Genomic DNA, 23,756 nt, shown 5'->3' with positions numbered 1-23,756 from the left:
GTTAGTATTTTGCTGTTGATTATCAGTTATACAAACTTAAAGTGGTGAATACACACTTAACAAAGGAGTGAGTTGAGCTTCACGCTCAAGCATCTGTTCGAACATGGGCTTGGCTTCCATTTCCAATGATCAGACTACATATATCAAAAACATGTTTCTACCCTAACCTTTTATTATTAACATGCTCAATAAAATAAGTGCTGTGATTATATTGCATATTCCAATATTAAAAATGAATTACAAAAAGGTTTAAACTAAAATGTTGGGCCCTTTATTCTGTTCGAACAACTAGTAACTTATGGCAGAAGCACCACCTATCAGTGTTTTTCTGAACTACTGGCTAGGAGGCCTGTGCTAAGATGACAAAAGGAACGAAACGGGTATTTTTTGTTGAAATCTCTAACTTCGTTAATAGAGGTTTCCGCTAGTAGTACATGGTATTCAAAGTAGTGTATTTGTAAATATCTATTCAATTATGTGAGTTTCAATGCCTTAACTAAGATTGCACCATTCTATAATTGAACCGGGTTCTTGATAAACCTCAATTGATAGCATTTCTTCCTAAATCCACAATTTCTTTCCGGTTTTTGTGTCCAGTTCCATTGTTAATCTTAGATGTCTAATTGTAAGTGTTTAAGTAAAATCTTTAGGTATCCATTAATTGGACCATATGAAATCGGGTAGATGTCAAACGATGAAGAGAGAATATTATTATTATCATTATTAATATTATTATTATTACTACAGTATTATTATTATTATTATTATTATTATTATTATTATTATTATTATTATTTTTATTATTATTATTAGAATCTAAGCCATAACCCTGTTTAGAAAAGCAAGATGCTGTAAGGCCAAGGGTTCCAACAGGGAAAAATAGCCCAGTGAGGAAAGGAAACAAGGAAATAAACTACACAAGAAGTAATTAACAAAATAAAATATTTTAAGAACCGTAACAACATTAGATTAGATCTTTCATATATAAACTATAAAAACTTCAAAAAAGAAAAACAAGAAGTAAAATAAGATAGAACAACATGCCTGAGTGTACCCTCAAGCTAGAGAACTCTAATCCATGACAGTGGAAGGCCATGGTACAAAGGCTATGATACCACCCAAGAATAGTGAACAATGGTCTGATTTTGGAGTGTCCTCCTAGAAGAGCTGCTTACCATAGCTATAGTCTCTTCTATCCTTACCAAGAGGAAAGCTCTAGCCATTGAAAAATTACAATGCAGTAGTTAACCCCTTGAGTGAAGAAAAATTGTTTGGTAATCTTAGCGTTTTCAGGTGTATGAGGACAGAGAAGAATGTAGACAGAATAGGCCAGACTATTCAATGTATGTTTAGGTAAAGACATAATGAGTCGTGACCAGAGATAGCAATCCAATGTAGTACTGTCTAGCCAGCAAAGGACCTAATAATACTCTAACGGTAGTATCTCAATGGGTGGCTGGTATGAATTTATTATATATAAAGGCAATGCTTTAAGCAGTTCATTGATCTCAAACTATCTTCTTGGGGAGGAATCTTATATGCTTTAGTGATGAGGTACTTGTTAAACACTTAAAATTCAAAAAAATGCCAAGGACTTCAATGCAACATCTCCAGTGATGTACCACTTTCTTTGTCCTTAGAGGTTTGGTGATAGAAAAAGAGCTGCAAATCCTTAAGATTATCCCAGGATATCAGAATTGTGTAACAGATTCCCTTAAACAAATGACACCACACACGCACTACCATCCAAATTCTTAAGGTTTTCCTTGTTACTCAAGGCTTTTTGAGCTGTGTGCACCTTCCTGGTTTTAGTGTTAAGAACTATCCTTTTGTCAAATTTTATGTGTAAAGGTTGGAATAGTATATTTACTAGATCATGTTGGCTTTGGGTAAATAAAGTACAGTAATTAAAAAAGAAGATTTAGGACTAAAGTCTCGAGATAATTACTCGGAAATGGCTGTTTTGTTGAAAAGAGAATGAGATATTTGTTGGGCAGTAACACTGATAGTGCATTTTTTGTTTTGTAATCATTATCACACATTTAGACTACACTGTATTTTTTAAGATAACTTCTTACGTTTGCCATACTATATGAAATACGTCTAAGTTAACATGAATTTTCAGTTATTAAGTGTTCCAATAACTTATGCAGATAAGGTAGAATAAAATTTCTTGTGTTCCCAGCGTGTATTGTCAAAATATTTACTCATAAATTTTGATGCAATTTACCCATGTCCATTACTTTATGTACAATTTATATTCAAAGATGTTAAAAATTACCCTTGTCAATTATAGGCTGCTGCAGCACAACGTTTTAGGGAACAGCAAGAAAATGAGAGAAAGAGACGATTGGATGAAATAAGACTGCGGGATGCTGACCGCCGTTCACAAGTTGAAGAACGGAAACGTATTATCCAACAAGCTGAGCAGGATCGTAGAGAAGCTGTTATAAGGAAGAATGCTGTAATACAATCGATGTTTTCTGTTATGATGGAAGATCTTCTCAACTTTTTATTTATTTTTCAAATATTCTATTTACAGTTATCAGTTCTAATCTGTGTGGATACAGTATTAGGACAAATTTTTATTTAAGTAATTGATAATTCAGGGGTGTAACTAATTTTGTTTAAAAATCAATGTAGTGTAAACTAGAAAAATCTAAACCTATCAAAGAAAATTGGGTTTGATTATTCTCCGCAAGCTTTCATAATATGTTAATATCCTTCTGTCGTGTAAAAGTTTTGCGAATAGTCTGCAAAAATATGGAAAATTACTTTATACATATAACTCTAGATTATCATTATTTTGGAAGATCTTTATCATAGCATTGTATTTTTTATATAAAATTTGAGACCTTAGTTCTAGATACCAAGGTTAATGTTATTACAATTTTAAAACATTCAGGGTGTGAATTTTGCTAGATTTATTATATAACGTGTGATATGTGTTTTTTACATTGGTGATTTCTATTTTTTTGTTGTTGCTAATTGTATATATGACCTCCATCCTCCAGGAACGGGAACAGCGCATGGAATCAAAAAGACGGAATGAAAAGAGCAATATCGTATTTGCTTTTGGTAGTTCAACTCCACGTATGCTGGATCCTAGAGACAGCTCATCGAATACCTCTTTTTTTGGCTCACGAAGGTTTGCTTTTAATATAAAACTCAATTATCTTTTTTTACTTGGTTTTTAAACTTTGTTGGAGAGAGACTGTAATATTCTATATCATAAGATATATATAATGGTAGCAACAGATTTTGACTGATGTGATTTTGTGTGAAAAGCAATTTAAAAGGTCTTGGAAATGTAAGTTTTATATGAAGTTCCAGTAATTTAATATCATTTTGCAGGGCTACCTCAACTACCAACGTCCACTTAGTAGAAACCTCAATTAGTAGGCGTGCTTCAGAGTGCAGTGACATGGATCTGAGTCGCAAGCGAGCAACTTCTGCACATAGTCTTGACAGAAAGACCGATGGTAAGAAATTGTATTCATTTGAGGCGATGGGTATGATACATTTCATTTAGGAGAAACAGTACATTACTACTCGGTATGTTCCTGATGAATAGAGATTTCTATCCAGTTCTAATATGTTTTTGTACAATTTAGCTTGACGAGTAGAACACTAGCATTGCATTTGATGCTTAGAAGAAAATTTAAAGCTTATACAGTATGTATTAGGATATACTAGAAGTTTTCCTTAGACATATTATCTTACTATTGTTTGTAGTGATTAATTCTTGCTAGGCAGCATAGGGAGACATTCTGCATCCATGGAATAAGGCAGTGATCTTATAAAACTGGGTTTGACTGCTGTGTGAGAAAGGTACTGTTTAGTTAATACAACTCTTACCTTTGTTATTAATGTGTTCTTGATACAGTGATACCTCGGTACTCGACCATAATCCGTTCGAGATCCGTGTTCGACCTCCGATTTGTTCGAGTACCGAATTTTTTTTCCCCATAAGAAATAATGGTATATATTCTATTCCGTTCCCAAGCACTCGAACAGGCCCAAAATATTAATAAAACGTGTACCTAAACAACAATAATTATCTAAATGTGTATGAAATTGGTCAGAAAATCCTATAAAACAATTTTAAACCATTTACTGTACTAAAATAAAACAATTTTAAACCATTTTCTGTACTGTAGTGAACATACCTTTGAGCAGCGGTTCGATGGCATACAGGGATGGATGTGGAGAGGATGGAAGGGGGAGGTTACTGCTTGGAAGGAGAGTCCCCTTCCATGATGTGGCGGGGTAGTTCTCCTTCAGGAGTTGTTTCTCTCTCCAATGAAAGGGTGGGCAGATCTATTTCAGGGGTTTCTTCTCTTCTTTGTCTCTTCTTTGGAGGAGAAACAGGCTTTGATGTAGCAGCTTTCTTTTCTTTTGTGAAAAACTGGTCTATTGTTAATTGTTTCTTCCTCCTCTGCAGTATTCTTCGAAAATGATACATGACACTATCATTAAACATATGCACTGCCCGGTTTGCTACTGCAATTTCTGGGTGGTATTTTTCAGCAAAAGCCTGCACATCTGCCCACTTGGAACAAATTTCATTGATGAGAGAACTTGGAACATCCTCCCTTACCTCATCCTCTTCTGAAGATTCCTGCTCCACAATCAGATCCTGCTGCTGTTGTTGTTGCAGGTGCAACAATTCCTCCACAGTCAACTCGGTAGAATGGCTTTCTACAAGCTCATCAATATCATCCTTGTCGACCTCAAGCCCCAAACTCCTGCCCATGACAACAATTTCCTCAACGACATCAGTGTCATCAGAAATTACAGGGGTAGCAGTGCTTGGACCCGCCTCTGGTTGGAAACCTTCAAACTCCCTCTCTGTGACACATGATGGCCACAGCTTACGCCAGGCAGAGTTCAATGTCCTATAGGTCACACCTCGCCAAGCTTGGTCAATCATGTTAACAGAGTTGAGGATGCTGAAGTGTTCCTTCCAGAATTCCTTTAGGGTCAACTTCGTGTCACTGGTCACTTCAAAACACTTTCTGAAAAGGGCCTTGGTATAGAGTTTTTTGAAGTTTGAAATGACCTGTTGGTCCATGGGCTGGAGTATGGGAGTAGTATTGGGGGGCAAGAATTTGATTTTGATAAAGCTGTATTCTTCTTTCAAGTCATCCTCGAGACCTGGAGGATGTGCAGGAGCATTGTCCATAACCAGAAGACATTTCATTGGCAAGCTCTTTTCAATGAGGTAAGCCTTAACCTGGGGGGCAAACACTTCGTTTATCCACTCAGTAAAGAATTGTCTTGTGACCCAAGATTTAGTGTTCGAGCGCCACATAACTGGTAGTGCACTTTTACAAATATTATTTCGTTTGAACACCCGGGGGTTGTCCGAGTGGTACACTAACAAGGGTTTGATCTTGCAATCGCCACTTGCATTTGCACACAGCAACAATGTTAGCCTATCTTTCATTGGCTTGTGACCTGGCATCTTCGTCTCGTCCTTGGTAATGTACGTATTGGCTGGCATTTTCTTCCAAAATAACCCAGTCTCATCACAATTAAAGACTTGTTGTGCGATCAAATTTTGTTCATTTATGTACCGATCGAATTCCCCCACGTATTTATCGGCTGCAATTTGATCCGAACTAGCTGCCTCCCCATGCCTAGTAACACGATGAATACCTGTTCTATTACGAAACTTTTCAAACCAACCCCTGCTCGCTTTAAATGTAAATGAATCACTTTCACTGGTACTCGGACTTTTCTTCACTAATTCTTCATAGATATGCAACGCTTTTTCACAAATGAACGCTTCACTAACACTTTCCCCGGCCAACTGTTTTTCTTTAATAAATATTAAAAGCAACTTTTCCATCTCCTCAATCACTTGTGGCCTTTGCTTAGTTACCGCCGTAACTCCCGTTGCAACATTCGCCTTCTTAATCATTTCTTTATGCTTTAAAAACGTAGAAATGGTCGACTTCGCCATTCCGTATTCTACCGCTAAATCGGACACTCGTACACCATTCTCATATTTCGCTATAATTTCCTTCTTCAACTCGATCGTTGTTCGCACTGTTTTCCTCTTCTCCTTCCCCTTAACACTCATTACTTTCTTGGGACTCATTATGAAAGCTAAAAAAGCAATTAAAAGCACTGAAAATCACTAAATCACAACGAATGCTGATCGCGCGTTGTCTGAGTGACGCTCTCGAGAGAACTGATGCTTCCCGAACAAGCGAGAGTGGCCGAGATGGCGCGATCATCACAAAGCCCATGCGGTCGTCACGTGTTCGGCTGGTCGAGTACCGAATTTTTGGTCGAGCACCGCAGCAAAAATTTCTCGAAAATTTTGGTCGAACTCCGAATTGTTCGAGTATAGAGTCGTTCGACTACCGAGGTATCACTGTAAATTGCTATTTATATAACCGAGTACTGTGCCTATTTTTGCTTGCAAGTCAAAGGTTGTATAGTTGTAGTTTAGACCAGTTTTTTCTTCAAAAATGGTAATGTAAGACTATAGTTGAAGATGTAGGCCAGAAATATTTTTAGAAAATTTATTTTTGTCTAGAGTGTTTTGATTAAATTTCAGTTGCTAGCCAATAGTTTTCATGAACAAAGGCAAAGGAATGGGCAACATAATGTCCTTATTGTAGCATGATGTCCCCCTTCTCCTTCCCAGTGAAGAGTGGGCTTAATCAGTTGGTGCTAGAGGAGCATTTCACTGGGCGACACAGGTTCCACGCCCAGAAATAGATTTTTCCTTCGTCAAAATCCCTATTTTAGCCCCATGTCATTAAATTTACATTGGTCCAATTTTCACCTGTTTAAGAAAAATAGGTTGGTCATGCTAAAGTACTGTGCTATTAAGTAGTAATGATGTCCCTTATTAATAAATTTGTATTTTTTGTTACTGCTCACCTTACATGTGTTTTATTTATTTATTTTTTTTTTTTTTGAAGTGTAATTCTCCCTGTCTATTTTAGCAGTTTTCCTTTGAATGCTCCCCCTGCTAGACACTAGCTCATTGTTACGGGTGGGAATCATTAGAGAAGAAGGATCTAGATAGGGTATTTTATCTCAAATCTATATTGCTGTTATTGCTGAATTGGCTGAACTTTTTTTACACTTTCTTCCCTCTTTGCAATGTCGGAATTTATCTTAGGGTCATTAAATGAGATTTTGTTAGCTCTTACAACATAGGGTGGTGAGATTGATTTGTATGTTTTATTTCATATAAAACTTGAATAACAGATGTGGTCCAATGAGGGAAAATTTAATGCCTGGCTCTACTTGTATTGCTACGTTACGCACAACAACAGAAGATTTCCAAAGCATTCACATTGCAACGATAGGCAAAGAAAAATTTTAAACCAAAGAAATAATGTAACTATTATTCTCATGAAGTCCATTGCAGACATAATCAGCACAAATGATGTTGATGAATATTAAAGTTCAGTGAGGTGTTGTAAGAAGCTCAACAGTCACATGTCGATAACTGACGTGACTATTAATTTACCCTCTGTGGTTAAACATGACATAAATTGAGGGTTTTGCCTTGTTTTATAAAGCCACAAATTTATGACAGGCTGAAGGTATGTGCAACATGGCTAGGTTTCTAATTCTTGTGAAAGGTAAGAAAAGACCTCAGTTTCTGATATGGATATCTGCTGGAATGAAGATGAGGAGATTCTCTTAATATCCTTAAGTCAGACCCTTAAATTAAAATATTTTATACACATTTCAGTTGGAAAGCTGAAAGATTCATCTATATAAAATAAAAGTGCAAATGCCATGGTTGATAAGAAGAAATATCTCACATTTCACAGGGGTGGTAACAGGTCAACCCTAATACCAGTTCCAATTTAGATACTTAATATAGAATGGGTTCATATACCAAAGCCTAAAATTTGCATGCATAACCTATACATATCTTTTTGCATACATTACTTACTATAAACTATCCATGGTATGTTACTCAATTCATTAAACAATGTAAATATTGTACAATAATTGATCAAGCCTTTTGTCTAAGGAATGCAAAATAAATAAAAATGAGTCTGTCCACATTCAGTATTGATGTCAATGTGGGGGTGTGTAGTACACATCAGTATAGAATTTAAAATCTCTCAAGTAAATGTGTATTTAACTGGATTTTATTAGTCCTATTAAATATTTAATTTGTTCTTATGTAACTTACTATATTTGATTATTATTAAGGAGGTAGTCATGTCATGCAGTTTCATTTCAAGTCAAGGAGCCAATATACAATCTATGTAAGCCAAGATGGTCAACTGATTGAATTTTGAAATTTGCAACTTATTAAATTTTGTCAAAGGGAATTCTGTTTTAACTCAGGGTTGACTATATGTGTGTCCAGTATAAGTTTATATATGTGTGTGTATGTACATATATACAGCACATGCATATACTGTAGTCTATTCATATATGGTATATTCCAGTATAGTCTACATAAATACTGGTTTATGAACATGGAGGTGGAGGGCAGCAGAAAGAGGGAAAGACTAAAGTTCTGGTGTAAAGATAAATTATTGAATGACACAAAGGAAAATGGTCTAAGAGAACAAGATGTACAGTACAGAACAGAGGGAGATGGAAAAGGCTGAATAGAAACAGCAACCCCATATAGAAATAGGAAAAGCTGAAGGCAAAGAAAAAGAAGATAGTCTAGTATACATTAATATAATATACCCTATAATTTTTAATCAAATTTCAGAAGAGATATCTTTTTCAATTCATGTTTCCCAAACCTAGAGATTTATTACATACTGTACTTATAAAATAAATTAGGTAAAGTGCATTCAGAATTTTTCCTTATCTGAATATTATGAAGTATAAAAAGAGTATAGAATTTGTAAAGGTAAGATTGTTGAAAATGCTGGTCTAAACAGGCGGCAATTACTGAGGATTTTGCAAGTAAATTTTATACAGGATTGTAAAAGTAAATATATTTTTATTCATGATTACAGTATACAAAGGTAAGAAGTTTTTAAAATCTATTTGAAATTTTAGTTGGCCAAGAGGTTTTGTGAATGTGTGTATGTATGAAAAATGTACCATTTGACTGTGTGACTTATCATGTGAAATTAAAGAATGTTAAATTGTAATGAGAGATATGATGTTATGATCTAGATTAAGTAAAAGATAGTTTTAACAATAATATTCTCTTCGATAGTGCAAGTGCATTGTGGAATACTGTAATTTTAAATCATAATAGCAGATGGTCATATTATTGAGCTAGAAAACTGATTTTTTTGTCTGTTTTACTAAAATCTATATGTGCTACATTCTTAGTTTTATGATTCAACTTTATAACCTTATAGGCTTTTGATTATTAGGAAGGGCAGATATTTGGTTCAAATAAGTGTTTGTATTCAGTCTTGGTAACATGAAAACTAGGTGATAATTGAATAGTTTTTCCTGCAGTTTTCATCCTCATTTTGTTTAGTCCTCAGTTTTAATATGCCAAGCAACCCAACTACATGAAAAGTTTTGTTTTCTGTAAAATATCAATGCAATCCCAGATTTTACTAGAGCATGAAACTAAAATAGTGATACAAGCCTTGAGTTTACTAGAGCAAGAGACTAGTCTGTGGTTGGTCAAATTACATAATAGTTAGGGGGCAGTGACATTGTCATGCAGGTGTTCTCTCATGACAGCTCTGACCAGTTATTTTACTGGACTAGTCTTGCTATTTAGTCAGAGGTAATTTCATTTTTATTTGTACTGTTATCATTTATGACTGTACTATTGTCTTGTGTGTAGCACTGCTGATGGTAGTAAGTATTTATTTCTATGAAGCTCCTCTGATGTTCATAATGCCTCTCTCTGAAAGCTCAGTTTTATCTACATTTCCTCCTAAAACTGAAGAATTTTCCATTTTCTTTCATTTCAATACACTTATGCCTATAGTGAAGTAAAGCAGTTAATGGCAGGAAAAAATGCTTGGGCACACTGCAGAACCTTTCTTTTCATTCTTGATGTCACATTTGGTCCTGACAACAGTGCTCTTAACTCCAGATTGTTCAGTTTAGGAATATTTTTATTGTCTAAATATGTCGTCTTCTGGATTTCAGAGTAAGTACTTAGAATCCTAGATTGTTCGAGGGAATTGTTTTTGGGTGATTATGATCCACATTCTCTGTCTTGTGCTGGGACAGTATTATCACAGAAGCACAAAGAATTTAATCCAAGTTTCATGAAATCCTTGGAGGTTAAGGTTTATATTATTAAAAGTTAAGCTAAATATCTTAATTCTTGCAGAAATCCTTCTTTGGAAGGGGATTTTACTGCAGCTCATTGGTGTGTAAAGTGTGTTTTTGCTCTACTTTACTGTACCTCAAAGAATCAGGGTTTATCAAGATTGCTAGGCTTTTGGGCCTGTTGTGGTCTATAACAATTTGGAGTTTAGTTAACTTATAATTTTCTTAATTTGCAAAAAGTGTAGTTTTAGTTACATGTTGTCAGGGTTATATAGATTGGTAATTAGAGGTATGATGTCATTTACAGAATCAATCTGGAGTATTGTAATTCAAAATATATTTTGATATAGTTTGTTGCAATAAGTTAGACTAAAGGTTAGTCTATGAGAGTAAGGTGAGTTTCCTTCACTGGCAACCCACCTCCATCAGTGTGTGGGAGTCCGCAATATGGACATCAGGGGAGGTTCATAGAAATTATAATGGTATCATTTCTTTACTCACCTGATGTTCATAAACATGCCTACCTTTATCCCCACTGACTTGTGGTGTCAAGAGGATAGGGAATAGTTTTGACGTGGAGACTAAAATGAATAATGGTTCTGTGGAGTGCCAAAGCATCGCATCTTGCCATGAACCGCTACATAGGTATGCAGTATGTTTATTAACACAAAAGAAAATGGGATATTTTTCAGTTTTAGGAGTAAATGTCAATAAAACTGATCTTCAAGAGAGAAACAATATGAATATCAGGTGAATACAGAAATAATATTTATTATAATTTAGTTTATTACAGCTTACCTCAGTAGTCTGATCAAACTTTTTAAAATAACAAATGATAATTCCAGCTCGCTTTCTGCCCAAACTGCCTTGCACTTTTTCCTGTTAGTGATTCATCATTATGAATAATCTTGTTTCAGTTTATATCTTCCATTTGAAACAAAATTTTTTGTCAAACGTTTTAGAGCTATATGAATATGGCACATTAGGCTAATTAAACTTTATGATAAAAACAATGATAATCTATTTGCCAGTATTGCATAGTCTCCCAATGGTAGATCTCTCCAAGTTTTGATCTCTAAAGTCTATTGTAATTTGTAAGGAATGAAATTGTGAAGGAAGATAGATTGTAAGAAGCAAACTTTAAAAGGAAGAATAAACATTTTAGGACACCAGTAGCTTCTAGGTTTCACCAGTGTAAGAGAATATCAGCTCCAAAGCTGTTTTTTCTTTCATTCCTGAGAAAATTTCATAAAGGTTCTTCAAAAGTTGATAGATTTCAAATTATGTATGATGAAATTTCCCAGTACAGTACTTGATTCTCAAGACAGATATTAGGTGGGAAAATATTAGGAACTCATCTCAAATCAATCTTTTGAAATGAACCCCAAATCATTGTGAAGACATTGTGATATAAGTACTCTTTCAGGCTACTGGTAGTCCAAATAACATTACTTTATTGTAGGAATGTCAGTGACTGCAGGGTGTCTTGTGTGTTACCCAGCTCTTGAAATTCGTAAGCTTGTTCCTTTAATCCCAGCAGGATTTTTTTTCTCTCGAACTTTGCCCAGTTATTAGAAAAGAACACTGTACGAAGCCTAGATATTTGAGTTGTCTACTTGAAACTGTTTTATTTATATACATTTTTGGCCTCTTAAATCTATAAGCATCATCATTGCTTTTACATAGGATGTTCATTTTTGAGTTTTAAACATAGAATATTTTCTCTCTACTCCTCTGTCTTTTGCACTTCTTGAATTCCAGTTGTCATCTGTGCCCTTTTTTATGATTTTCTTAGCCTGTGTCCTGCTGCTTCCATGCCTGCAGAGTTATTATTTTATGTCATCTTATCTCTAATGACCACATTTCAAAACTATCTTAACTTTGAAATCTGTTTTCCAACCACTGGACTCTCATCTCTGCCACTTTATCATTTATATTAAGACCTTCCCAGTTTGACATTGCTTAGCATCATGGTGTCAAAACTTTTTGAAATACCAACCCATGTTTCTTCTGCATAGTCCTTATACATGCATCATATGATTTTTCTGTGAATATGGTGGAATACTTTTATTTTCCCACAATAAAGAAATTTACTTCTCATTAAGATTTATGTGAAAATTTCTTACCACCCCTCATCTTGTTCGTAGAGTACTATGTGCTCCACAGGAACAGAATTGTTCTTAACATGACAGGCTTTTTCCCTGAGATATGTTTCATCCTTTTATTATATGCAGTGAGTACTAATTTGTTCACTAACCAAATGTTAAGCATAAGAGTAGTAATGGTAGTGACTTTTGAGTAACCTCTCTATTAAAGATTAGCTGATAACTGCTGCTATAATTTTGTCAACTGCTGAGAAATGTAGCAGACATTAGTTACATGCTCTAGTAAAGAATTATACTTTGAAGGATAGATTTCACTAAATTTATATATCTTTTCATGTAATCAAAAGAAGCACCAGATTAATGTGCTCTACGATAATCTATAAAATCAAAGTAAATACCATTTTAAACACTTTGGGAAGAGTTATTCAAGAAACTTACTCTCATAATGTTATGGATTTTAATTTACAAATTTTGTTTAATTGAGTGATTTAAATGGTAGTACGTACTATACTGTACTCTGAAGAAAATTGCGTTGAGGTTGTGAGTATGCATGAGGAAAAGCACATGTTTGCATGCAGTTAAAAGGTTGAAATAAGTTTTAGGCATACAGTATTTTAAGGTATCTTCATTATGGAAACAGGTCTTCAAATCTACATGACATTTTACTAGTGATTCTGATGTATTTATTAAGGTTATTATTAAATTTTACTTTTTCATTTTGATTCTTAATACTTTGAACTTAATTTGAATTCTCCTCCCCCCAAGAAAAAAAATCTACTTGAAGTAAATGTTTTTTGCCCTTTTACAATTGCATTACTGTCCTTTGTTTTATAACTGTTCAAATCTAAAATACTCCTGCCATTGTTAAAAAAAACCTTACCTGCAATTTTTCTCTTTTAAGAGTTTAGATTGTTTGCAAATTGCAATATTAGTTTCAGCTCATGGAAAAAAATTTTGTTTGCTTTTATTTTTGGGCTTGTATATACTTTTATTATATTTCTAAATTGTCATGTGTAGATTAGTTATAATTGATTTTTATTATTGTACTGTGTTAGGTTTTTGAAAACTTAGAATGTATGTTAGTTAAGATTAATTTTATATTTTGTTTGATTGGATGCTGTAGTAACTGGAATAATTAACAGAGTAAGAGGTTTCTAAAACCTTCAGCTATAAGGGTTAAAATGGAACTCTTTAATTAGCTTAGTCTAATTTTTATGAGCTGGTTAAGGGCTTTATAATCTGGAATATTAACCATGAAGATTTTAACAGGGTTTTGGATTAATACAAACTATACACACAAAATCCTACTAAAGCTATAACATTACATTTCTCCAGTCTTGCAAAGTCTTGACAAAGATGAGCATTACTCTACAAAAATTTTACTTTCAAGAATGATCAGTGCACAAAGTATTACATTGTTATTTTTTGCATACTAAATTTATACACAGCACATTTGGGTTTGGAATGGCAACATTAGCACTTGTTCATTTCACATACTTTACTTGCACCACATCTAAAGTACATTAGACAAAGTGCTTCTGTCGTATTATGATGCAAATTGGTTTGCATCTGATTAGTACATTACTTTGCACCTTGCATGTCTGTTCAACAGTGCTGCATTGTTGTTACAGACCTGCGTATGTCAAGCTCGATGTATGAAGTGTTTCACTGGGACGACAGCAGCCCATCCTACCACAAACATCCCCCTACTACCCAAGGTACCCGGCTGACCAAGTCTCGTGACTCGTCACTGGAACGCAAGATTCCTCATCCTTCTGCCCTCTCTTGGGTCAGATCCTCTAGTCCTCAGCCTCTTGAGTCCTCTGTACCCTTGCCTTCCAAAGACACCTCTTCTGCTCCCCCCTCTTCCACATCCTCTAATTCCTCTGATAAAACTCCCACAAATACATCTCAGTCACGTTACTCTGTGTGGGAGTTTGGGGATAACTTCACTGCGCTGGGTCCCGCAAATCAAAGTAACGGTGGTAGCGGCAACCTGGCCTCTTCCTCACCAGCCGTCACTCCCACATCTTCCACGCGCTATTCTCGTAGAACTGCTTCTGTATTTACTGGGGCTGGGTGCACTGTTGGTGGTGAGTTTGCAAGCTGGCTAACCCACGGATGCTTCGTTTAGGAATGCTACACTAGTAGATGTTCTCACAGAGCACAGAATGACTTGACTGCTTTTTTCTCTTACAAACCCTTAGCTCTCGTTTGGTACTTTTTTCACATCTGACTAATCCTTAATTTACTGTATTGAAAGAATTTAATTTTAATTAACTCATAAAAGCATCTGGAGAAATGAATGCAGATTAGATTCCTATAAGAAAGAAAATGATGCAGCAGTAAAATGGTGTGCATCATATGAAATGCATTGACTTATTGTCTTGGGCTGAAAATATAATTATACAATTAGAAGAAGTCTTTGTAGTTAAGATTAACTAATTAACGCATTCAGTGTTGAAAGGAAAGTGCTTGCAGTGCTTGCATTTGTAGACATTTCATTCCCTCCTCCCTCCCTTTTCTAATCAGCTTTCGTGAGTTTTAAAATTAACCTTAGTTGTAGTTGGGATTTCTGTAGATTTGTGATTTTATTTTGTTTTGCCTTTTTATTGCGTTCCAGATGCATGTTTGTTTTCCTTGTTTTGTTTTCATTGATATTTTTGTGGATAGATTGTTTTATTATTGTTTGTATTTTTGTAACAATGCTTTTTACAGTTATTACTTATCATTGATTTATGGTATTAGAATTAAGGTATTGGTTTCTTTATGTTTGTTCTTATAGGCTTTAATTATTATATGAAATTTAACTGCTTATCTTACACTTACAGATTTAATAGACTGTAATTAAAATTCAGGTGTGAATTTTGTTACTTAAGCAAAGCAAAGTCTCATACAAGATGACTTAAATATGAGTGCTTGATTTTTTATATTTTACATATATTGATTCTAGTAGTAATATTTTTTATGGAATGTTGTCTTGAAAATACCTTTATCATACTTTTACAGTTTTGCTTAATATTGGCGTCTACAACCCATTTGACAATGCATTATAAGTATTTATTTTTCCTGAAGTCTGTGAATATGTAGTTGATTGCATCTTTTTGATGGTAGAAAAAAAAATTAAAAAGAAAATAGAAAAATAAATAACAGCATAAAAGGTGTTGAACAGATTTTTTTTTAATTATTGTAGAAAAAATAATTTTTCATGGCAGCCTAAGTCTTGACTTTATTACTTGGGAGTTGTCCGTGTACTGTGTACATAAGACAAAAATATTTTTGAGAATTGACTGTCATTGGTATGAAGTGCATTAATTTTTATATTTTTGATATTTCTTGTTTAGTTGAACAGTAAGTTTTTTAGAGTAGGTGAAATAAATCATATTCAGAATATAGTAAAACCTAACAGACTAATGAAATCTGAAATTTTAATCATAATAAATAATTTACTTTACTTATATATTGAAATATGTTAAATGTAGATTTCATTTATCTCACAGTTTTCATCTTTCGCTTGCCCACCTAATGAGCAAGCTTCAAGTTACGATGGGTACAAAATGTATATATATATATATATATATATATATATATATATGTATATATATATATATATATATATATATATATATATATATATGTGTGTGTGTGTATATATATATATATATATATATATATATATATATATATATATATATATATATATATATATATATATATATATATATATATATATATATATATATATATATATATATATAGTGTGTGTGTGTGTATATATAGACACAATATATACATATATGATACAAAGATTAGCAAAAAAAATTCTGTAGACTTCATTTTCTTGAAAGGTCAGAGATCCTGTTCAATAGTGCTGCGTTGTATTTTTATCACTTCTAGTAACAAGACTTTATGAAAAGATTATTAACTAGTTTTTGCTAATGCGGATATATTATGGAAGGGGATTGATAGCTTAAGAATAGAAATGATATTTGAACTGGTGATATTTTGTCACTTTTATTTGTTTGGTTTGTCAGATGTGTGACCATACCCTTATCCATATTTGGGGGAAAGTTTTGAATGGTTTCATTGATAAGTAAATATCAAGACTTACTATATCTGAGTTATGAGAAATTGGTAGACAAAATAATAATGCAAAATGGTTAGGCGAAGCAAAAATTGACAGTTAAGTCTGTTTATATTAGATGCACCTATGCTAAAACTGGGCACAAGGATGTGGTTGGGGAATAGTTAAGCAATGTTGAAGACAAAATTTAGATTACTGTGGAATTGTTGATTTTTTTCGTGAAAAAGATTGCTTAATAAACTTTTTATATTTTGGACATCAGTGTAGAATGAAGATTAATGTACATTATTTATGGGAGTTAAATTCTACTTAGCATAATCAGTTAAGGTTAGATTCTACTAAGCATGATCATGGGGGGTTCTATTTTACTTTGCATAATCAACAGGGTTTAGATTATACTTGGCATAATCAATAGGGTTAGATAATACACCATTTATGTTGTTTCTAGTATATTCAGTACATAATACCACTTGATAGTAATGTAGAATATCCATCTATAGTAATAATAGTATTTGGTATTTATCATAATTGTTATAGAGGTGTATTGTATGTTAAATTAAAGTAGCAACTGTAACATGCTTCATTGTGAAATTTAGTGAAAAAATGCCATTTTCATCTGTTATTTACTCTTTCAATTTTCTTTTTATCTTTCCAAGTTATTTTTAGTGGCCTGTGCAAAGTATGATATTTTCAGGACACTGGTTAAAGGAAATGGTACTTTTCTCTTTTCATGCAGATACAATGTCGAAAATTGGCATTCTCCGGTGGCATTAACTGGATACCTTTTGAAATGATGTAATTTCATGAATACCCTTCTCTTGCTGGCATTTTTAATGTTTTTGAAGTTATGCAGTTTACTCCTTCATTTCTGCCATAAAGAAAAGCTTTTGATCTCTATTTTACTGTCATTTTAAAAGTTACTAGTTTCCATAAATTACTAGGAAGTTTTGAATTAAAGAAGAATATTTGTGCATTGTCAGAGATAGCCAGTTGTCTAGTATGATCTATGATATATACTGTACTGTACTGTGTGTAGTTCATAGCAGACTAATCTTGCAGGTCAATAAAAAATGATAATGAACTAGGCAATGAATTTTGACTTGGTCAGGTTACTTTTGCAAGTGAGAATTTAATTGTTTGTTTGGAATGGACTAGAATGTACTGGCATATAGGAATTCTTTTTTCTTTCTATAAAAAGCAGGTAATTGACACAAGAGAACCATTTTATTAAGCACAGAAGTACTGGTAAATAACTTAAGATTTACTTAGATTTTGAAATGTATCAAAATGTATTGATCTGAAGAATATCAATCTTAATAGTTTAGTTAAAGCTACTAACTACATGATAAATTACTACTTTTTAAATTTTGTTATTCGTTTTTCTTTAGTAACACGTGAAATGCATATCGGATTGCAATATGCAGTAGCTTTGTCAATATTTGGAAAATTGATACTGTACTTGTAATGTGCAGTAGCTTTGCTAATACAGTATTTGGAAAAGGTACTATAAATTTAATATACCATACAGTAGCTTTGTCAGTATTTTGAGAAATTGTAGTCATTGATTTTTTTAAAGCCTTAGAAGAATGTCATCTTTACTTACATTGGGGACATTTTAATATACTCTGCACCATATATTTTTAGGACAAAACACAATGATAATTATCATTCTAAATAATTTTGTAGGTAGTAGATCTGGTCTAAAGGTTTTATAAGATGGTACTAGAGCAGGAGTTATCGTAAACAAGGAAATTGGAAATTTGGTAACTAACTTTTTTTATTTATACAGTATTTTTGGCTGTTATTCAAATGTTTTGAAGAAATAATTCTTCAAATCATAATGTGTAGTTGATGTTAACACCTATTCATTATTGAAAGACCTAGAAACATCTGCTATAATACCTAAAATGGATAACTCCAATCCCAGATACAATATCAATAGCTGAAGTGAAGTGTTTTTTCATATAAAATGAAAAATTTAACAACGTTAGCCAAACTATTCTAGTTGCTGACACATTGTTTAGTCAAACTAAACATTTCATTGTCCTTGATACACATTATTAGTCAGGTGGTCTTTTGGAATTTATGATAGAAAGTCTAGAGGAATCAAAAACTCTTTGTTTCTGAGAATACAGTGAACAGTCTCCAAGTGGTTAAATGTACTACAGATGTAATGCCCTTGAAAATATTTGTTTGGCAAGCTTGGTTTTGTATGCCAACCTTCTCCGAAACACTGACAACTGAAGCCACAGATCTGTAAACTACTTCAAGAGGGCCAAATAGAGCCACCAGTCACCCTGCTGTTCGTAAAGATTAAAGATGATATGGTAAAACTTATTTTTATATGTGTGACTGGAATAAATTGTCTCGCTTGAAAACCGAACCACATCTGAACTGACAGACATTATACTTTTGAACTTTTCCAACCATTCAATTCGTTGGTTCTTTGTAGATTTCCTGATTCTTCCAGCCAGACGAGAATCTTACAATATGGCGTGTCATTCAAATATGAAATAAAAGGTAGTTTATGAGTGCTTGCTTCATTGAAAGGAGGGTTACCAGCTTGATCTTCTACCTCTAGATCTAGTGGTCAAATAGGGAGGACTCGCTTTTATAAAGTGAGGTTTTGCACAGCAGAAGGAATGAAGTAAATAACTAATTTGGGGATCTTGACTCTTTAATGTGCTATTTACCATCAAAAACCTTGCTGAATGGTGCACTAGAACCTGAGATTACACAAAGGAGCTAAAGATGACCTTGTTATTGGCTGAAATAGCATTATTGTCATCATCCCTGTTATAAACAACTAACCTTGTCTTCTCCAGAGTCACTTCTAGACTAAAATTTAGTTTTTTATGTTTGAAACTTTAAATTGGTCGCCTTTACCAATTTATGCAGTAATTATTGATAAACCCAGGAGAAGACATCCATTACAATAACTAATAACCAAAATAACACTTACACTGGCGAATTCACAAAATAAGTAACAGGAGTAATAGTCTTGCTTAAGGCAGTGTAACACAGAGACTGAAAGACAAAGAAATGTACAACCTACCCTAGCTTAGGTTTTTGCCATTAGTTGCTAGATTGTCTTGATATTACAGTAAAGGCCTAAGCCAGTTGAATGAAAGAAAATGGGATTTTTGTTTAGTTTTAACGGGTAAACGTCAATATGAGCAAATTGTAGAGAGAAGCAATGTGAACATCGGGTGAGTATAGAAATAATAAATTTTATCATTAAAATTCTATTTTTATCAGTGATTTATTAGATTAGTAAAGTTTACAAAGCATTTAGGAAATAAAATTTGAAATTCTTTAAATGAATGTGACATATATTTTTGCTACAATACTTCATGATTAAATCTTGTAATATATTTTTGCTACAATACTTCATGATTAAATCTTGTACATCCAAATGCCAGATTTTCGACATTGTATGGTTTGAAATTAGAATTTAAGTACCCTTAAAATATATATATATATTTTTTTAATGAATCATTGTTAAATCACCTGAGTGTGTAGTACAGTACCACATAATTAGGTTGACTTTGTTGATGTACAGTGTTATATGCTATGCAAACAGGTGAAGACCTCATGACAAGATCTATGACTGCAGCAATTCCAGCAACTGCAGCAAGAAGACGCACAGATTTGTTACCAGCAATGCCATCCCTACGTGACTCGTCTGGAAGCTGCCGTAGTAGTCCCCGTCATCGGTCGCCAGGTAGGACGTTGTCTCTTGGACGGCTTGATGAACTGGCCCGGCCTCGCAATCGCAAATTCCCTCTTGCACCCCTGCATGAGACTACTACCCCCTCTTCTGTGCGCATGAAACAGCCTGCCCGCACAATGTCCAAGAGCATGTGTCACCTGGGCCCTCGACCAGCTATGCCACAGTCTAGTGGATTATTGGACACAAGTGGTCCGCTGGATAAGGGCATCTCCCGCAGTTCAATTTCTTTGGCTCAGCCAAGAATGACACGGGGTGAAATGCTTAGACAGAAAAAGCTACGTGGTGATATGAATGGAAACGGCATTAGCAACAACCAGAAGAGTAGTCCTCCAGGTCAAGGTAAGATGCATGAGATTCAGGTATTGGGACTCAGACTTTGATTGGCTTCACATGCTAAGGGGGTTGAGCTTGCAAATATATGTAAATAAATGGTTGTTTCGGATGCCTGATAAGCTAGCCAATGCTGCTTCTGGTGTACAGTATTGCGTATTTACTATGTTGATACAGATTTATTGTATGGATGTTCCAATAGGTGTTTTTCTACCTATAGTGTCTTTTGATCCCTGGTATATTATCTGTTGGAAATTAAATGATTTTTTTTTTCTTTTTAAACATTTATGAATGGTTACAATATATCGATGAATGTATGGTGTGTCCATGGTATTGGCCTTTAGGGAAAGTTCTTTTACTATGTACAAGTGATATTCCATCAGAATAAAGTACTTAATGAGAAGGAAGGATACATGATTAGGATACAGTAATAGAGAAGTATGTGTCTTAACAATTTTTAAAGTTAGTTATCTTCCTTGTTGACATCATTCATTATGTTGTTGCCACAGCAGCAACACTATTTTCCTCAGTACAGTTTATTACATTGATACTTGTTTTACTCTGTACAGTTTACTACCTTGATACTTCTTTCCCTCTGTACAGTTTACTACATTGATACTTGTTCTCCTCTTTATGGGTTTCTACATTGACACTTTTTTACTCTATAGTTCACCACATTGATGTTTGTTTTCCTCTTTTATAGTTTACTACATTGATACTTCTCTCCCTCTGTACAGTTTACTACATTAATACTTATCCTCCTTGAGAGTTTCTATATTGACACTTGTTTTCCTCTTTATAGTTTACTGTAGTTGAATCGACTATCTTGGAGGATACTAAACCTTGCATGGTGTGTAGGATCTACCATATTGACCAATTTTGAGTATGATGAGGCTTTTGTATTGATTTTTATTTTTATTCTGTCTCGAGATATTGAACGAAATCCAGGTCCTAGGTGCCTCTTATAAGAAAACAAGGTAGCTTTTTCCAGGTTTTAATAAAAACAAATTTTGAAATAAGATGCCATTTTTAGAGCAATGGAAATAGCAGTGTATATTAGAACTGACTACTCGAACCATGCTTCTCATAAGTCCTGCTATGAATGGGGTAAGGATATCATGAAATCCGGTTCATAAAAATTTGCACAAGGCATAACCACTTTTATTTGTTCCATGTATTGGAATCCAAACTTAGATAATTCTATCGTCAATTTCCCTTACCAGTATGGCTGATACAAGATGATATAAGGGCCCTATTTTTGCCAGTTGGTGATTTCAATGTTCATCCTAGCAAGTGGTTAAATTTTGTTTCTCCTACTTGGTTTATGTGCCTTGGTTTATGTGCATTTGACTTTGTTTCAGAATCAGGCTTTGAGCAAATTGTAATTTGATTGGACCTAGTTTGCACTGATTCCCCTGGTGTTATAACAAGGAAAGTTGGTCCTCAAGTTGGAATGTCGGATCTTGCTTTTGTTTTGTTCTTAGTCAATACTAAACAGCATGTTCCTGATGTGTGTAACTCTTGTAAGATTTATATGAAATCTCAAGCAGACTGGAATGGCATTTTGAACAATTTTTTGCAATTGAAATAGTCAATTGTATAAAGGGGTTGAAGCTGTTCTCTTGAGTGGAAATATGGGCTACATAATTTATATGTATATCCCTTCTCGCTTAATAAAATATTGAATGGTGGATAAACCACGTTTAATGATGGTTGTAGACGCGCTTTTTGTACAAACAGGAGATTTTACTTGGAATAACTATACTGGGCTAAGAGCTGCTGCTCAGAGTTTATGCTAAAATTGAAAAAGAATACAATCTGATCATAAAAGAAACTCCTTTTGGTACAACCCCGGGAACACAAGTGGTGGGCTATTCTCAAATCTGCACTCTTTGGTGTAGACTTTATCAGATCTTCCTTGGCTCAGTCTGAAGGAAAAGGCAACCCTTTTGACTGATGCATTAACATTAAGCAAAATAATGAAAAGTCGATCGTCCTTCGTTTAAAGCTAAGCTAGTATAGATTTTTGGTCCAGTGAAATTAAAGTATTTTACTGGGCCTTGGCTCTTATGGAGGAGTAGACCCAAATCTAATTTTCCATGGTTTTTTAGAGACAGCTGATTTTTTTGCTCCTAAGTTGTTTGTAATTTTTTCCTTGTAAGTTATCAAGACTAGGTTCTTTTTTGCACTTGTTGGAGATTTGCCAATTTTACTCCAATAGGTAAATGTTTTTTTTGGTAGCTATATCCCTGATGATTGCTGCCAAATTTCAATAACTCCCATACTACCTAAAGTTTTTAATGCCTTTTGTCTAAACATCTGAATATTAATTCAGAGGGTAATTATATGTCCCCTTGTTAGCAGCTTGGCCTTTGCAAAGGCCTTGAAGTTTGTGGTGCCCTTTTTTCAATTTCCAATGCTTTACAGAAATCCCTTGATTTTAGTCAGGAAGTTTGTATGACTGGCCTTGATTTTAGCGCTGCCTTTGGCTTTGTTAATCATATGGCCCTAGTTTTCAAACTTGAATAGAAGGTAGCAGGAGTCTTCTTAGCATTATAATTGAATTTTAAAGTAATAGATTGTAAAGAGTAATTGTTGATGGGCACCATAGTGAGTACCTATATAGGATTGTTATATATGTTGTTCCTCAGTGTAGTGTTTTCTGCCCATTGCTTTTTATACTATACAGTATACACATATGTGGTTTGGCTCAGAAAAAAAGATTGTTGATCTACTCTCTACATCATTTTCATCTCCTGAATATAGATCTATGGTTGCTGAATTCCTTAATAGAGATGTAATTAAGATTAGTGCTATGGGCAAATAAAGGGGGATTAAAGATAAATTTTGAACTAAATTCAAAGTACAGTATGATTGTACATATGTCAATGACAGTGGCTATCTCCAACATCCCGATTGTTGCATTGACAATATCTAATAGATTTGAAATTCTACTGTGGGTATGATTTTTTCTTGAAATGTTACTTTTGAGAAACATGTCCCACCTATTTCTTCTTCAATTGGCATATTACGAAAGTCTTTAAAGATTTTTTGTTTGGTTTTCAGCTGCTGACTAATTTTGATTTGTGGGACAAAAATTTTCAGTCTATCAAATTCCTTTTTCCTTATCTGGATATTAATCTCGTTTACCCTTGTTCAGGTAGTTGTTTATGCATGTTGCATAAGATTTTTCATAATACTGAATATCTTTTTACATTCAGATCTTCCCAGACTGTACTATCCTGTATGTAATAGTAGGTATGATCTCTCTAATCTGGCAGTGGAATTGGTGGAACTTTAG

At 33.9% G+C, this 23,756-nt stretch overlaps 1 protein-coding gene across 1 annotated transcript in view; it reads left to right on the top strand.

Annotated features, from left to right (window-relative positions):
• The window catches only part of LOC137627178 (microtubule-associated protein futsch-like), a 176,376-nt gene that overhangs the window by 107,090 nt on the left and 45,530 nt on the right, over window positions 1–23,756 (top strand). The window contains 5 exon segments of the mRNA XM_068358255.1: window positions 2,297–2,464; window positions 3,015–3,148; window positions 3,355–3,482; window positions 13,940–14,401; window positions 19,976–20,464. Coding sequence (XP_068214356.1) covers window positions 2,297–2,464; window positions 3,015–3,148; window positions 3,355–3,482; window positions 13,940–14,401; window positions 19,976–20,464 — 1,381 coding nt within the window.

Source organism: Palaemon carinicauda, chromosome 35 (genome assembly GCF_036898095.1).
Source record: "Palaemon carinicauda isolate YSFRI2023 chromosome 35, ASM3689809v2, whole genome shotgun sequence".
NCBI lineage: Eukaryota > Metazoa > Arthropoda > Malacostraca > Decapoda > Palaemonidae > Palaemon > Palaemon carinicauda.
This window is presented reverse-complemented; position numbering and strand designations above follow the sequence as displayed.